Raw genomic sequence first — 17378 nt, forward strand, 5'->3', positions numbered from 1 at the left:
CTTTAAGGCTCCTGCTTCAATCTGGCTTTGCCTTTCTGAACTCTGTCCTGAGAAACAGAGCAAATTGAAATGTTTCTTGAGTCCTGTTCTGGTTGAGGATGAAAATACCCACCTTGGACTGTCTGGGTATACAGATTTTGTTTGGACTTGCTGCTGAAAGAGGTCTAACACACTGATGTTGGGGAGCACCCCTGCTCCTTGGCTTGTGGCTCCATGCTCTCCTGAGAGCTACTCACCCTCCCCTGGACATCACAGCTCTGCCCTTTGGTGACAGCCTCCTGAAAACACTCTGCAGGCAGCTCTGTGACCCAGGGCTGTGGTGACCCATCAGCAGGCATCTCACAAGGGGAAGTACTCAGCAGCAAATGTTGGGAAACACAACTTTCTCCACAAAACTCATCCCAGAGAAACCACGAGAGCCAGCATGTCCATCCCAGCCAGCATTGCTGTCACCCCACTTACCCACAAGCAAGTGTTGAGGACAATAACCTGTGACCTATTACTAATCCAGACTCCTCCGTGCTCTGTGGCCTCTCCTGAGTGCCAAATGCAGCAGCATTCCCTTGGATGCAGGATCCTTGGATGCTGGAGGCTCTGCTGGTGAGATGGAGCACTGCAGAAATCACCAGCCCACTGAACTCCCTGGGCACACGATCTACTTAATCCTCTAGTAGTAAAATACAATGCAAACACCCATGGGAAGAGATTAGAGATGCTTGTTACATCCTCACAGCACAAAAGGGGTCTCTTGGAGTCTAAAACTTACAAATTAGTGGGGCTTTCTGCTGATCAGTTAAGGGTATCATTGATTGGGGCCCTAGCCACAGCTTTCACTCACACCCATCACACCAGTCTGTCTTTGGATAAACACAATTCTTGTATTAAGGGCCATCTGGGCAGCAGGACTTGCATTTAAATGACCAGGTTTAAATACATGATCTTCAATTAAGGGAAGGTATTCAACAGGGGAAGCTCTGAGCAGCATTAAACCTGCTCTAACACTTAGTACTTTCTATTATGGTCTCCCTTCTGGAAAAGAATGTTGCTATTGAAAAAGCCATTCTTAAAACTGATAATGCCTTTAAAAGAAATAGAAGTTCAGTGCCACGTATCTTGGGCTTCCTGCACATCATCCATTACAGCATTTAAAGAACAAACAGAAAGCCTAAACCTAGGCTGCAAAACAGGGACAGGGAAATTCCTGTCTGTCCATTTCCCAAAATCCCCAGATGACATTATGGAGCCTGCTGAAAAAGACCAGCTGGAGTTTTGGTCTTGAGTTTAAGCCTAAATCAACTCCTACTCCACTACAGAAGCTTAAAATAAGGGTGCCTCACACTGGCTTTACCCAGCAGTAAAAATAATTGCTGATGCTGCAGTAATGCTCCTCAAACAGCAACAGAGAGCATCCAAATCCTAGAAAAGACTTACAGCATCTCTGCAGTGTCAAGCAGTTCTCTCCCTTAAAAGGATAACATTAATACACACTTCTCTCTAAATTTCTACAGCTCCAGAAGAATGGTGAAAAGCACAGGAAACACAAACCCAACCTTTATCTGCTGGAAGGTGAAGGCCATTGGGCTGACGTCATTCACACCCTACCCAGGGCTAACACACACCCTATCAGTGATTCCGTGGCAGTTATCACTGGTTTGCATGTTATGTAAGATTAACAGTTACCCTGGAAAGCTGGCCAGGAAGGCACACATCCAGTAGGGAAGATAGGGAAGTGAATAAACATGGTACATAAACATGGCAATGGTTTTCTCGTGTAGAACAAATCGTTAGTGGGAATGAAAAGGCAAAGCAGACTTTTCCTGCCCTTCTTTAGCCCTGAGGTCTGGTCAATGCCCTGCCAGGGAGTTTCACTTGCACAGCCTGGGAAAAAAAATAAATAAAAGGAAAAAAGTCTAAAGGAAAGGAAAGAAATAAAAAGGATCTTTCTCTTGGCTCTACCACACTGCCTCCTCCCAGGAATGAGAGTGGCTCTGAACTGCAACACTAAAAACTACCGAGGCTCAGTCTTAGCTACAGCACAGGCTTCACCTCAGCCTCTCCATGTCTCACCTCCCATTTCTACCTGTTGTCCATCTCCTCTGCTTGGTCCCTGTCAATAAACTCTTTGGGAGCAACTCTAATAGTCATTTTAGAGCATAAATACCAGCAAGCACAGCTCCAGGCCTTCGGAGAGTACCAGTTTCAAACGGGCTTTTCAGAGCACCATCACCCATTCACATTTCCAAAGGAACAGTGCCACCCTTACAGAAGGAGCTGGATGCTTCATTAATCCCCAGTGGCTGCTGCACCACTCAATTCTTCCTCATGTTTACAGAGCAACCTTTCCCCCATCTGGAAAGGGCGAGCAGAAACAACATTCTTCACTGCAGCAACACTGCTCAGAAAGAAGGCGGGGCTGAGGGACATAAGCATCTACAGTTCTGCATGAACCACACAGTTAATAACCAGCAATGGTATTTTTCTGTTTTACAAAGCACGCTGCACAGTTCTCTACATAAGTGAAGGACACTGGGCAGGATGCTGAACTTTCTTTCCCAGCAGTAAAAGGATCTTTAGTGGCTTATTTTAAGGGATGGAATAGGCGTGGCACAAGACCAGAGCCTATGAGAGTTAGTTTATGATTGTGGAGTAACTTGTCAGAGGTTTTTGCTTCAGCTGAAGTTTCATGATACAAATGCTACCAACCATGCCTTGCACTTGAGAACTGCAGACTAGATATCAGTACTAGACAGTAATTTCTTTTTTTATTCTCCTCTTAGGTTTTGAGTTTTAAGATGAGAAGTTCAGAGCTTCTTTGCTGTCAGATACAAAAATAAGACAGGATGAAAAAAAGGCAGATTCATATCCCCACAGCCACAGGAGCCCAGGTAATGGAGCTTTCAGAAAAGCACCTGTAGCCTCAGGGAGATCGTGAAGGAGACCACACACTATATATGGATCTAAGACAACATACACCTAAAGTAAAAGTAAAATCCATCTACTTCAGTTGTTACAGTTATGCTCAGTCCTCTTGCTTGGAGAGAGGGACATTTTTGACTTGTGGAGGGGAGGGCATGGTACAACCATACAAGTAAAAATGCTCAAGAATCAAAAGCAGGATTGAGAAGAAAATAAAACAGGATTGTTCCTACACAAGGAAGTTCCCAACTGTCTTGTAAAATTGACCAAAGCTATGTACTGTTGGGGAGAAATCTTCCTGTTAATGGCATCACTGAAGGCTTTTCCTATGGTCTTGTGCAAGCAACAATAAAAGAGTGGGGTGCCCTGTTGCAGACCAGTGTGATAATGGCTGTGGGGGGGAATATCCTTGATTTAAGCCATCCCATCTCCTTTCAGTTAAAGGAATTAGGTTAATTCAAGGATCATCACAAATGTAACTCAATTAAAGAGACAGGAACAGCTCAAACGGCTGTGAATGAGACAGTCCCACTGTAGCTTCATTTTAAGCCAGCCCACCCAGTTGGGCTGCTGTATACTAAAAATAAAAAGGACTGTCACAAAAAAATTGCCATCAGTGCTGCTCTGAGAGCAGTTGGAGGATATTCTAGAATAAAAATCATTCTAATGGGAGGAAGAGAAGAGAATTTTTCTTTTAATCGCACAAATGTCAAATGCATTCTCAGAAAGCTTCAGAAAGAAAAAAGACATTATTATTTCTGAAACAACTCCCATGAAACAGTTTCTCTTCTCCATCTCCTTTATTCTGTTCTAATTCAGGGCTTTATGACACTGGCACATGACATTCCTGTAAATGACCTAAATTTTATTGCATTGACTTCACCACTCACACTGCCACAAGATTAGCACAGGGACAAGGTGCCAGCTCACACACGCCCAGCGTGGAATCAGGGCTGTTGGTTGTACAAAAGCATGGGCACATTCCTGGGAATATCTCTGGCTGCTGGCCACTCTGCTCTCCTCCAGCTCAGCCAAGGAACTTGCAACTGGATAATGGCCCAACACAGCCACGGTGGGATCAGGAGACAAATCGAGCATGAGCTTACTGGGAAAAATCAAAGATCTCATTTAATAGGTTTTTCAAAAGAATTTTTTTTAAATTAAATTTTAAACACTAATAGTCTCCTTATTTTAATACATTACAAATTTGCACATGTTGAAAGGATTATCTCTCCTGTGACACAGCAATTTGCCTACCAGGTAGGTGAAGCCCATCTCAAAACGCTTTATATTCCTAAGCACAGCGATTAAATTTTAGCTTCATTTTAAGGAACTTCTCATGTGACTTGGATTTAGTTCCAGTATCATTTCTTTTCAGGAGGCAAACTTTATAGCATTCCAAAATCCCAGACACCACAGCTACCAGCTGTGTCACACAAGCTAAAATGGCCCAGGGAGGAGCAGTTGTGTTGAAAGCTGAAGAGTTTCATTAATTGACACCATCACTAAAGGACTCACTTCCTACTAGCAGCTTTCACTGGTACCAAGTTTTGCTCACAGCTCTCAAATCCAGACTTTGTCTTTCCCAAGGACTGTCAAATCCAGGCTATTTGACTATACAGTCTTGCCATTTACACACAGATGAACGGTATCAGACCCTGGCTAATACTTCAAATCCAATGCTAAATATTTATATTTATACTGCTCCTAACATTGAGGATCTGTGGCCCAAATCCATTAGCAACAGCTTCCATTCAATTCATGTCAAGAATCTGAAAATCTTGGGAGAATTTGAGCTTGAGAACTTAATTGCTTTTAAGTTCAGGATGTTGCCAACCCAGCTACCCTTTGAGAGCACATAACTTCACAGATTTGATGTCTGAAGGGACTGTTAAACTCACCTAGTTTGATCTCCCACCTAATATGAGAAAGAACAGAGGTACCTGATGCAGTTATTTGTGAAGAGATTTATAGGAGTGGGACTCAGCTGAAGTTGGACACGGTTAACAAAGATTATGTGGAGATCTGCATCATGTTTAAATATCTAGAAACACTGAACATTCTGTGTTTAGCACAGGGTGGCAGAAGGGGAAGCTAAAATATAAACAACAGCCAGTCTGGACCATACCACCCCATTGCAGGATCCTTCCTTGGCAGTGATCTCCTACCACCTTCTGCTTCACTCATCCTCTGCTGGCACTGATTTTGCTGAAAATAATGGAATTGTTAAAATTGAATGTTTTATTATTAAACCACATAAGTTGTGGAGGGGTTTAAATAGACTTTGTACACATGCTACAAGCGGTGCACTATTTGTCACCTTCCTTGGAAGAAATATTTCTGCCTTACTACAGCTATCCTGAGTCACTTCAACTACAAGAAATTTAAGCATGATACAGCAAAAGGGGAAGCTATGCAGAGGGGAAATTTGTGACACTTTGAACCAGCAGAGCAGGAGAATGCATTTCTAGAGAGCAGTGTGACTTTTAGTCCAAATCTACCAAAATTTGACAGAATGACTCAAGGTGAAGGAATACCCACAAACCTAAAGGTTAAAGGGGTGCTTTGTACAGGACTATCACAAAGCCAAGACTGAGGTATTGTTTACTCTTGAGAGTTGCTGCAACTTCCTGCTGGATTACTCAAGAGCCTCTGGATGAAGAAGGAGCCAGCACTCCATGTGGGATGGGGAAAAAACAAGGCATCTGTCAGGATACCAAGACACAGGGCGGGCAAGGAAACCGTGCTGTCAGCTGAGCAGGATCGAAAGGAACTGAGAAATTGTGGCCTCCCCTTTGAAATGTTCCATCACTTGTTCTCTCATTCCCCATTTATGCTGCTAAAAAAACCACACTACCCAAAACACAAGCTGCTGGTTAAGCCCAGGCACTGTGCCTGTGTGCAGACCAAGGCATTTATTTGCCCCTCATCCCAACATTACCCAACAGCAGTGCTGAGCACCCAGTGTTTTAATCTCACAGCAGCCCCTGAGCCATTTCTTACTCAGAGAGGCTGAGCTGCAGAAAGACGAGGTCTCTCTCCACTGGAACAGAATTTGGTTTTTCCCAAGTTTGTGCTCTTTAATCACTAGGCCAAAACACTTGTGCAGCCAACACTCCCCAGGAGATCACTTTGCTCTGGACTCAGAGGCCACCCACGTTTTACTACAGTGGAGAACACAAGCAACAAAAAAGTGATAATTCACTGGTATCTGCTTCTCTAAACAGAGACTGTGGGCCATGTTAATTGGCACACCTATTTAGCACTCTTACTATCACACAGCAAATATGTGATACAATAAATAGGAGGTCATTATGGGCACTGGTGAAGAACACACCTAAGGCCTGCCTTGTGTGGGTCTGTGCTATCACACTCATCTCCTCCCCAAAGGCATTCAGCACTGCTAGGAGATATTAACAGCTGAAGTAGACAGTATGATTCCAAGTGTTCAGATGAAGAGATTGTTCATACTGCATTATGAAAACATAATATTCCAGTTGTTCCTCTTTTATGTATAAATAACCTACATTTGTATTAGCAATTTGCTGATTGCACGTTCAACAGGTAAAGCAGTAGTTGGAAGCCAAAAGCTTTTACAGATTTCTAATGGGATCTACAGTGTTCCCTTTCATTTCTTATTTCTGAAATGGGTTGAACGGGAAATTATTTTGCCTCTTCAAAAAAACACAAAAAACGCAACCAGCAAAATTTCCAGCAAACTTCCCCACCCTGAATCAGAGTGAGGAGTTGAAACTTTAAAACTTCTGATAAGTCAAAAAAATCCAAGATAAATAAATTATCTTTTAAAGTTGATATATTTCAAGATAAACATTTTCATGAGCTAATTCTGAACTATTTTGGTTTTTTTTCTGATTCCCTTTTAACAGAAGAGTATTGTAGTTGATTTAAACTCCAAAACAAAGAGCTGTTTAAATTGGACAGCATGTTTCCTTTCACTCTAAACAGTTTTAAAACTGACACCAATATGACATTCAGCTTCCAAAAATATCTAGATTTTCTTTGACAAAAAATGGGGAGTCTAAGTTCATCAGCTAATGAAAAAGTGAACATTAATATTGGTTCACATTTGATTGAGTTCTTCTTCTGAACTGCAAAGCTGGATGTTATTCATTAGTTTGGTGCACAGGCTGGGAACTGCCTTTCACCTGGTTTTCCCTTCTTCAAAGGCAGCAAGAGAAACCCCAACTTTTGTGGGAAGATTTCAAACAGAAGCATCTACCTACATTTTCTTATGGAACAACATATTTGCAGAGCAAATAATTTCAAGGTGACTGTCGTCTACCTGGTCATCACTTAAAATATCCCATAAAATCAGTGCACTGAGCACACTCCTGCTGACAAAAAATACTGCCAAAAATAGGGTGATCACTGAGTTCAACCTGCTGGTCATGGAGTCACAGTGTTACATTTCAGAGAGTTGTTGAGTACCATTATTTAAAACAATTAAACAGATGGAAAGTTTTTTCTGACCCCAAGCAACTGTGGAAGAAAGAAAACAGGTCCACAGAGAGCAGACACCACAGAGAGCAGCACAGAGAGCACCATGCTGGTGCTGGAGTGTAACACTACAGCATAAAGTACATAATGATGCACTTACTTCATACTTCAAACCAGGAAAACTGTCTGGATATTTACATTAACATATCAATAAACTGCTACAAGAGTTGTTGCACTACCAGCCTTCCTTGAGAAGCTAAGACCTGCTTCTGGAGGCAGCCAATAGACCAGGGCCCAATGTCGATCTGTTCGTGCTTGTTCCTGTCCTAGAAGTGTTTATGGTAGATATAATACACAAAAATACTTGTTTGAGCAAGCTTATCTTCCAGCTGCTGTGGCAGAGAGAGTGCAGAGTGCTTGGAAATGAAATACAAACAAAGAAATGTAACCAAGGGGCTTAGGAGCCAAAGTCTTCTTTTAAATAGTAATATTGGGAGAGATATTGAAAGATAATTGGTTATCTGAGGATGGAACTCAGCATAAAGTGCTCAGAGCCAACTGCTTGTGCTGTCCCGTAGTAGCTTTCCAGCAGTGATGCAACTTCAGACATTCCCTTTCATTCCGGCTCCTCATTTGAAAAAAAAAAATCCCCCTTGAGCTAAAGCAGTGTAAAAGAAAGGGACACACAAAAACTGAGTCATGGCGGGGGGGCAGTTCCAGATTCACCATACGTGCTCACATCCCCATGGCTTCTCACGGTCTGAGCGCCTGCCTAGCCAGCAGAGAGGCAAACAGCACGCTGTACCTTGGGGGAACCCAGCAACAGCACTTACACACTCTCACCATCAGAGCAGACCGTGGCAGCAATTTCCAAACTTTTGTGCTTACAAACCCAGTGCCCGGTGCGATCAGCCTTCCCAAAGGGCTGAGGGCTCCCAGGACTAACAGAAGTCACCGCAATCCTTGCGGCTGGTGACTACCCCCGGCTGCCACGAACCCATCCCTGTTTTAGCAGTAACGAAGCACTGAGCGGGGAACACTGTGCCAGCCATGGGAATGACTCCGAAGAGCAGAACACGCGCTAAAACAGAAAGGAACGGCCTCGGGTTCATCAGCGTGAGGTCCAGAGGCGGACTGTGCTGGGAGAGCTGCATCCCCCGTGGGATGCTCTGTGGGGGCGGTCTCGGCTCTGGTGTGGAGATGCTGAAGGGCGAAGAGAGCGGCCCTTCTGCTGCTCCTGCCCGAGCGGAGGCACCGCACCGCCGGCTCTGGGACGGCCCCGCGACCGCGGGACGGTGCCGCGCAGCCCCTCGGCAGCCGCAGGACCGGGCTGCCCGTGCCCGCTCCGGCCCGGCCCGGGGGGGACACACGGGAAGCCCCGGGCGGAGCGGGAACGGCGCTGCCCCGGCCCCTCCGCGGGGCGGGACGGGACGGGGAGGGAGAAGCTTACCCAGAAGCGGGACCCGCAGAAAGCCTCCATGGCGGCGGCAGGGGCGCAGAGCTGCTGCCGGCGCACCCCGGGCAGCGGGCGGGGGTAGGAGCCGGTTCCTTCCCCGCTGGGCGGGCCGGGGGCGGGGGCGGCGGGGCCGGCGCGCCCCGTCCCACCCTCCCCGCAGGCGGCGGGAGGAGCCCGCCCCGCCCCTGCCCACGCCCCTCGGGCCGGGGGAGCCCCACAGGCGGGCCGAGGGCTGCCCTGGGCGGTGGCGGGGCCCGCTCTGAGGCGGGGCTGGCTTTCCTCTGCTCCTGAGCCCGGGCACCTCACCGTGGGTGACCTTCCGGCCCCCCAGCTCAGCGTGACCTGCAGAGACAGCCGCACCCCTGCTCGTGGAGGGGGGCTTTGGTGGTACCCACGCGTCAAGAAGAAGCTGTGGAAACCCCCATCCCTGGAAGTGTTCAAGGCGAGGTTGGACGGGGCCCTGAGCAGCTTGGTCTATTGAGTGAAATCTCTGCCCGTGGCAGAGGGTTGGAGCGACATGATTTTAAGGTGCTTCCCAAGCAAAATCATTCTATGATTCAAGTGAAGGGTGTGCTGAGGAGTGCGCAGAGCTGGGCTGCCTGCTGGCTGTGGGCTTAACGTGTCCATCCATCCAGACCACTCAGGCTAATGTTAACATGATGGAGAGGCTCCTTGTCACCCCTTCGAGGCGCTGTGGAGTGTGATTTCCCCAGCAGGACTTAAGTGGGCATCATATCGCTTCTCCATCCACCTACAGCCTCTTTCTTGATTGCTTCTGCTGTAGACATTTGATTAAACCCATGGCATAGATCCATTTTCAAAAGCCTTCAGTCAATATTTTTTTGTGATTATATGTAACTAATAGGTTTCATAGTGTAGCACGTTGGACACAATCTGGATTTCACCTCCCCGTGATGCAGAAGCACTGTTTGCTTTCCTCTTTATTAGGACTTCTATAGTATTACTGACCTTCCTACACCTGCTGTTTGTTCACCACTTGCTGCAGCATCTGGTTCAATTAACATTATCTCACGGAAAGTAACCCTGCTGCCACAAATCAGTACTTTAAGGGTCTGAGTTTCTTTCCTTCCTGTAACATGAGGAGCCCTCAGTTAGAAGGGTGTGGTCAAAAATGTTCACCAGAACAAAAAGGAGTAGAGTAGAATCATAAATCAGAGAATCATAGAAACATAAATCAGAGAATCAGAGAATCACAGAATGGTTTAAGTTGGAAGGGAGCTTAAAGCTCATCTAGTTCCAACCCTCTGCCAAGGGCAGGGATGCCACCCACTTGATCAGGTTGCTTAGGTCTCTTGGTCTTGAACACTTCCAGGGATGGGGCATACACAGCTTCTCTGGGCAACCTGTTCCAGTGCCTCAGGGAAGGGCAGTGCTGCTGTCTCCCAAAAATATGTAATCCCTAACAAAAGTTTTCTGCTAATCTTTTACAGGGACTGTTTCCCACCCGAAGTACTATCAGAGAAAGCCATGAGTACTGCTGAAAATTTACCTCAGACATTTACTATAACCTGGCTAAAGGTGTGCTGTTCTCATTAGTGTGGGAAGATAAGCTCTTGCCCAAGATAAGGTTCTCGGGTGATTGCCTACAAGATCTGAAATGTCAGACTGAGCCAGGCTAATCAACACAATCACATTGCAACCCTCTGGAGGAAACACCAGAGAAGCCCTTGCCAACTGGTGAAGGAGATCTTCTAAGGACACACTGGGTTGGCATTGCAAGTCTTACAATAAAACTTTTGTTCAGTAGAAATTGCACTGCAATAAAAGTATTAAGAAAACTCAGAAATAGCTGGGAGTTACTCCTTTATGGCTCTTTAAATCTCCTCTCCAGCAACAACCTGTGAGAGCAGCTGCTTCAAGAGAAGTGCTGAGAATTTGATGTCTCCTGACACATGGGCATGCTCCACTGGGTTTCTTGCACCAAGGAGCAGGATTTGGTGCAGTTTGAGAATGTGCTCAAAATTAAGACCAGCTGTGACATTATGAGATGTCACAGATACAGAGGCACGTCACAAACAGCTACTGTAGGCTGTGTGTACAGGAGGGGAGAGGTTTATTTTATCAGTGTGCTGCACAGTCCAACTGACATGTAAATTAATTCCTGATTAAATTATTGACTTTGGTGATTCTATTGAACCTCATGTTTTTTCCACCATATCCATAGAGGAAGGTCCCGAATTACGGTATTTGCCTTGGTCTCACAAGACTCTAAAGTAAGGAGCCCAAAATCATTCTGCCACTTCTTTCATGTTCCTAATTAATGGTGGACAGCTTCTGCTGTCAGTAGCAGTTCATGCCATTAAGGAGGGATGGTAGTGATGAGTGGGTGCCAGCTGGGGTGCTGGCTCCCCTTGCATCCCTCCTGAGCTTGAGGGTAGCCACTGGGCAGCCTGGACCTCACAGCAGACACTGTGACTTGCACTGGCTTTGCCCTGACTTCCATGTGCTGTCTGGCAAAGCAAACAAGCAGAGAGGGAAAAATCAAAGGCAGGAATGAAGGAAGTAACTTCTCAGACAGACAAGATGGAGGAGGAAGCTTAAAAGCTCCTGGGAAGGGCCATGGTAAAGGATTCTACTGAAACTGGTGCAAAGCAGAGCCTGGAGCACTATCATGGGCAGCTCACTTTTGTCCTGCTCCCTTTTAATGATGGGAACAGAGGTGGAGGTACCTAGAATGTGTCATTACTCCTGTGATGTTCCCCCAAATGCAGGCTGGCTCTGCAGGAAAATGAAATGGCACCTTTGGTGCAAATGTCAGGGAGTCATGAACTCCCCTTCTCTCACTGGACATTTATTCTTTACTCCGGGGAGTGGCAAGATCTGATCTGGATCCATTCAGCAATAAGGGACTTTTCACCTGCTAACACTTTGAGCGGGTCAAGCCAGAGCAATCAGGAAACACCTCCAGGCACAACCAGGCGATGCAGCAGAGCCTGGATATCAACTGGAACGATTGACTGGGGCAGGACAGGAGGTAACGTGAGGGAGAAGCTGTTTGTGTAAGCACGGTGCCAGGTATGAGGCAGGCTGCTTTCCATGTCACACCTCATGCTAATTCTCAAAGCATTAACAGCAGGATGAAGTGTGGCTGACTCCTGAAGAGATCTGTATAAAGAAGCACATTCAGAGCTGAGGGCTGGGGATGGCTTGAGCATGTGCAGCTCTGGAAGTTGCAGTTTTAGGGTTAGTTTACTATAAATATCACCTTCTTTCTCTGCTTGGAACAGCAGAGGCTCAGCTTCCTTTCCAAGACTCACAGAGGTGTCACATTTTACGGATGGTAAGAAGAAGAGCCTGGCAAAGAGGGTGCATTTACAGCAAGGCCCTATACATTTACTTCATAAAAAAAAGGGGGACAGCTTGTTTTAACATGCATAAGATGGGAGCTTGTAACAAACTCTGCTTGAAGTTAACACTGAATGAGTAGCAGCAGACTTGGGCTTTCTTCTCAGTGCCGTTGCAACTACGTGCATCTCCCTTCTTGCAGGAAAGAATTTCATTTCCTCATTTCTGGAACATGCAATGAGCAGTTCAGAAGTCCCATGATAAAACAGATGAGGGAGGGGGCAGGGAAGCTGCAGTCCCAGGTTTTACTCACTGCACTGCTTTTAGGCACATATCGGCTACATGGCTTTGTAGGAGTGGAAGGCAAGATTCCCTGACTGGAAGTAAAGAGGTGGCAGTTCCCTGGAAAGCCAGCACAGGGAACTTGGGTCCACACTGCATTTGGCCTGGAGCTGCACTGTAAGGCCAGTCATGCTGCAGGCTGAGGTGGGGGTCACATAGTCCATCAAGTCTCTGTGAAAGGAGAAAATGGTGTTTGTATGACTCCTCCAGGACACCGTGTGTAATACCAACCTCCCCTGCTCCATGAGTGCTCCTGCACTTCATACTGAGAGCAATGAGCAGGAGAAGAATCTAGACATGCTAAGAACTGCCAAGATCACCCCAAAGTGATCCTGGAGCTGCTACAGCTGTGAGCAGCTGAACTTTAAATGCACTGGGCGTCTCTCTTACCTGTTAGATAATTCCACAGACATGCTCTCAGGTGCCTACAGAGGTTAGCAGAAGCCATGGCAGGTGTAACATAGCCTGGCTTGTGGGTGGCTTTGCTGCAGGTGGAGCTCAGAGTGATGGACAAACAGCCACAGACAAGCAGCACACGGCACTTGAGCCTTCTGGAGCTAAGATCCAAACTATCCTACTTCAGCCCCTGACACAATTGTCACGGCTTATCCTCTCCCCCGCCAACTCAGCCACCCTGCAAACCCCTCCTACTTTCAATGGGCTCAAGCTGTTTGGGATATCACCACAAAATGGGCACGAAGTGGTTGCATAAATACAAACACCTGGTCCTGCTTTGTTGGAGGAGTTGTCACCAATGTGGAGTTGTCACCAGCCCTTGGCCACACTGAGCTGGTGGCACATGGCAGAGCAGTTCTGTGCTGCCTTTGCAGGTGTCAGCATGGCACATGCTATCCACTTCAATGTATATTCTTTGTAGAATGACTCCTATGCTCACTTCTTCCTGGTTTCCCCCAAAACAGCTGGATTCTGCTTTATTTTTTCACAAAATAACTGTTAGCACAGTAAGTAATTAAGTGGTTTAGCCATTCTTTCCCAGCTGGAGATGCCGGGGTCTTTGGCTGCATTATTTATAGTATTAAATAGATATGGAAAGATAATCTATTCGGGACCTCTGAAAGCTTGCCAATTATGGCATCCAGGGACTCAAGCAATAATAGAAAACACTAGAGGATGCTGCAGGATTATAGTAGCGTGTTGTACACGTAACTAAGGCATTGAACACAACATGTAAAAACCAACTTAAGGTCCAATCACCCTCAATCGTGAGAACGCCAGCGAGGCTCTCGCTGGTGACCACACCAAAGCAAACAGGAACAGCAGGTTTAGAGGACCTCAGGTGCAGCCTAAGCTCGTGCTCACGGATCTCCCAGCGGAACTTCCCACTTCGTGGCATTGCCATCTAGTGACAGGCACTCAGCCTGTGCCCGGCGAACCCGCAGCCGCTGTGCGATGGCACAGGAGCGGGCTGATCCTCCTCCTCCTCCCCCTCCCTGCCCGCTGGGCCGAGCAGAGGCGAAGCAGCGCTTCGGAGCTCACAGGCTGCGCATGGACCGGAGCTGCTGTGAGTGCACAGCCCCGCAGGGGACCCTGCGCTGTGCATGTGCTTAAAAGGATGTGCAGGGACAAGCACTCCTCTCGGGTGCTGCCACAGCCTCTGAGATGCCAGACAGCCCCAGGATTGTCCCTGGATGGGTCGTTGTCTCCCTGGGTTTTGCACAAGCATGCGATGCCAGTGGGTGTGAGGGGCATGGTGGCTTTGAGCAGCTCCCACAGCACCAAGCACACAGTGGGAGAAATCCTTCCTTCTCCTCCTCCCATAATTGGGATTTTTATAAATTCAGTGATTGAAAATCCCCTCAGAATTAGAAACTATTTGGCCGAGAAGGTTAAATCTGGCTTGTGTGAGCAATAGTGTGGCCAGCAGGACCACGGCTGTGACCCTGTACTGAGTGCTGGTGAGGCTACACCTCCAATTCTGGGGTCAGTTTTGGGTCACTCACTATGTGAAAGATACTGAGGGGCGGGAGGGTGTCCAGAGTAGGGAATGGAGCTGGGGAAGGCTCTGGAGCACAAGTCTGATGAGGAGCGGCTGAGAGAGTTGTGGGAGCTCAGCCTGGAGAAAAGGAGGTTCAGGAGGAACATTTTCACTCTCTACAACTCCCTGACAGGAGGGTGCAGCCAGGTGGGGGTTAGTCCCCTCTCCTGGTAACAAGCAAAAGAACGAGAGAAAATGGCCTCAACTTGTGCCAGGGAGGTTTAGGTTGGATCTTAGCTAAGGCATCGTCACTGAAAGGGTGCTAAGGCACTGGAACAGGAAAAGTGGTGGAGTCACCATCCCTGGAGGCATCTGAAAGACACGTAGATGTGGCACTTGGGGACATGGTTTAGTGGTGGGGTTGGCAGTGCCAGGTTAAGTTAGTGATGTTAGAGGGCTTTTCCATCCGGAAGGGTTCTGTGATGCCAAACACAGACACGCCGATCCTGCGCTGTGTCTGCAGCGTCGAGCCGGGAATACAGCACCTGACGGGCGGCAGAAGGTCCTGCTGAGCCTTCTCCCGGGTAACAGGGGGTCCGAGCCCCGGGAACGGGGGATCCCAGCCCCAGTAAAGGGGGCAGCTCACCCGACCCCTCGCCCCACGCCCACTAGGTGGGAGCAGAACTCCGCACTCGGAGCGCGCCCGGCGCTGCCGCCGTGCCCGAGGGACACCGCCGGCACCGGACCCTCGCCCACCTCCGGGCAGTGGGGCTTGGTCCCCCCAGAACTTCCCTGGCCTTAACCCTTTAATCTGCAGGATCCTCACTGCTGTCAGCTGGTCACAGCGGGTCCCTTACACGGTGCTGGTGGTGATAAAGGAAGCCATCTCTTTAAATTGCCTTTTCCTACCTTATTTTGGGGGGATTCTAGTGCAGGTCGCATCTAAGATGTGTTTCTGTGTCTCAGTTTGTATCTCTGGAACACCTGAAATACAGAAGGTACAAACAGGCCTTTCCTATTTATCATCTTGAAGGGCTTAGCAGAGCTCTGGCTGAGGGATGTGGTGTGGCCACAGTGGGACACTGCTCTGCTGAAGCAGGACACGGTCTCCTGTCTGAACTAAGAAATAAATCAAATTCAACGTGCTGCTTCCCTAGGTATGGCCACCATTACATAGACAGCAAGCCGGTTCCATGTGGCATCCCAAATACTGAACAAATGGAACAACAAAGTGCCATACCCAAGCTCAGGAAATTGAGAACACATCCACAAGCAGCCAGCCTGGGTTGGAGCCTTTGGAAAACCACAGCAAAACTCAGCAGGAGAGCTTAATACAGGAACACCTACAAAACAGAGAAGAGAAACAAGGCCTCTCCCAAGCTGCTCTGAAATCCACTGTTGGAAAGGGATTTGCTGTTGCCCGTAAGGAATTGAACTCACCTGAGAGCAGAGAGGTGTGAAGTGCTTGAGCCTGTGAGAAGCTCTGCTGCCTTGGCTCAGCCCAGCTTACCTTAATGCCCTGTGGATCCTCCAGCCTTGGAGGGCTGGGAAGGCACTTCAGTGGTTCCAGCCTGGTGGGGTTGGCCCCACAGCCTGGACAACACAGACATATCACAGAGCTCACCTGGGGTCCCATGGATTTGCACGGGATTTTGAACAGACCCACATTTCCCCTCTGTTTAAAGACTAGTATCCTTCCTGCTGTTTTCTACTGAGAGATGACTTTATCAAAACATCCTCTAGACAACAAAACTGGTATGAGTGTCAATTTAGAGTCCCTCCTGCTGCAGAGCAATCAGATCATTCCAGGCAGTGAGGAGCAGGGCTGCAGAGTGCCAGTGCCTGGTTCCTCCCTGCAGTGGCTGCTCCCCAGGGGAGAGGAGATTTCATGTTAGGAGCTACACAGGTCATTCACTAAAACCCTCTGAAGAGCCTTTTAACAAGGCCCTGCAGTGACAGGACAAAAGGGGGAATGGCTTCAAACAGAAGGAGGGCAGGTTTCGTTTAGACAGCAGGGAGAAATTCTTCCCTGTGGGGATGGTGAGGCCCTGGCACAGGGTGCCCAGAGAAGCTGTGGCTGCCCCATCCCTGGAAGTGTCCAAGGCCAGGTTGGATGGGGCTTGGAGCAACCTGGGGTAGTGAAAGGTGTCCCTGCCCATGGCAGGGGGATGGAACTGGATGAACTTTAAGGTCTCTCCCAATCCAAACCATTCTATGATTCTATGAAATGTTTCTCGTGGTACTTAAGCAGTACCTGAGCTCCAAGCCCCTGCTGCCTTTCAGCCCCTAGGCAGTGCCACCCCCACCAGCTCCTGCTTTGCAAGGAGTTAAATGACAGCAGGAGTTGCTGCTGGATTTCAGGCTGGAAATCCCAAAGATGTGAATGAGTGGAAAAGTCCAGCATCTTCCTCTTCACAGACAGATCAGATCTGCCCCTTCTCCTCAGTCCTTTCTCCCTGTTGGCTGCAGCTCTCTCCACTGCAGTCCTGACACCCTCAAGCCTTGGACAGAGCTGTTCTTGCCAGGGCAGAGGGATCCACAAAGGGCACAGCCAATGGTCTTGCTGGTCACTCTGCACACCCTGGGTAGTGTCCAGGGCCAGCTTTGCTTGTGGTCACATCAAATTGCTCCACAAAGGGCTGGCATTTCCCAATCTTCCTTCCAGCCTCCTGGCTGCCACTGCTATCTGATACCTTCTCCAACTGTTCGCAATTAAAACATGACCAAAGACTTGACTGCCTGGAGTGATATAGATTATCATCAGCAACAACAACAAAAAAAGGGAAATGCACAGTTGTTTTTCTTTTCAAAAGCTTTTAATAGGACACATTTGGTTTTGTCATTTGTAAAGATTTACACTCATTTTTTGTCTTCTTTTTTTTTTTTTTTTTTTTTAAAAAGGAACATTTTAATCCAATTTTCCCCATGAGTACCACCTTTTGTTGCCCTGACCAAAAGACCTCG

At 47.7% G+C, this 17378-nt stretch overlaps 1 protein-coding gene and 1 long non-coding RNA gene across 4 annotated transcripts in view; both read right to left on the reverse strand.

Moving 5' to 3' along the window:
* Positions 1–8900, reverse strand: part of ABCC3 (ATP binding cassette subfamily C member 3) — a 46729-nt gene extending 37829 nt beyond the window's left edge. For all 3 annotated transcript variants that reach the window (XM_069032226.1, XM_069032227.1, XM_069032228.1), the window contains exon 1: positions 8825–8900. In XM_069032226.1, coding sequence (XP_068888327.1) covers positions 8825–8854 — 30 coding nt within the window. In that variant the 5' untranslated portion in view covers positions 8855–8900. The remainder of the gene's footprint in view (positions 1–8824) is intronic.
* A 5594-nt stretch (positions 8901–14494) lies between these two features.
* Positions 14495–16101, reverse strand: LOC138120084 (uncharacterized). Its single transcript, XR_011155733.1, has 4 exons — positions 15855–16101; positions 15655–15757; positions 15324–15398; positions 14495–14959 (listed from the first exon to the last, which is right to left on the reverse strand). It is a non-coding gene; the product is annotated as an uncharacterized lncRNA (long non-coding RNA).
* Positions 16102–17378: the final 1277 nt, after the last annotated feature.

This window comes from Aphelocoma coerulescens, chromosome 18, assembly GCF_041296385.1.
Source record: "Aphelocoma coerulescens isolate FSJ_1873_10779 chromosome 18, UR_Acoe_1.0, whole genome shotgun sequence".
NCBI lineage: Eukaryota > Metazoa > Chordata > Aves > Passeriformes > Corvidae > Aphelocoma > Aphelocoma coerulescens.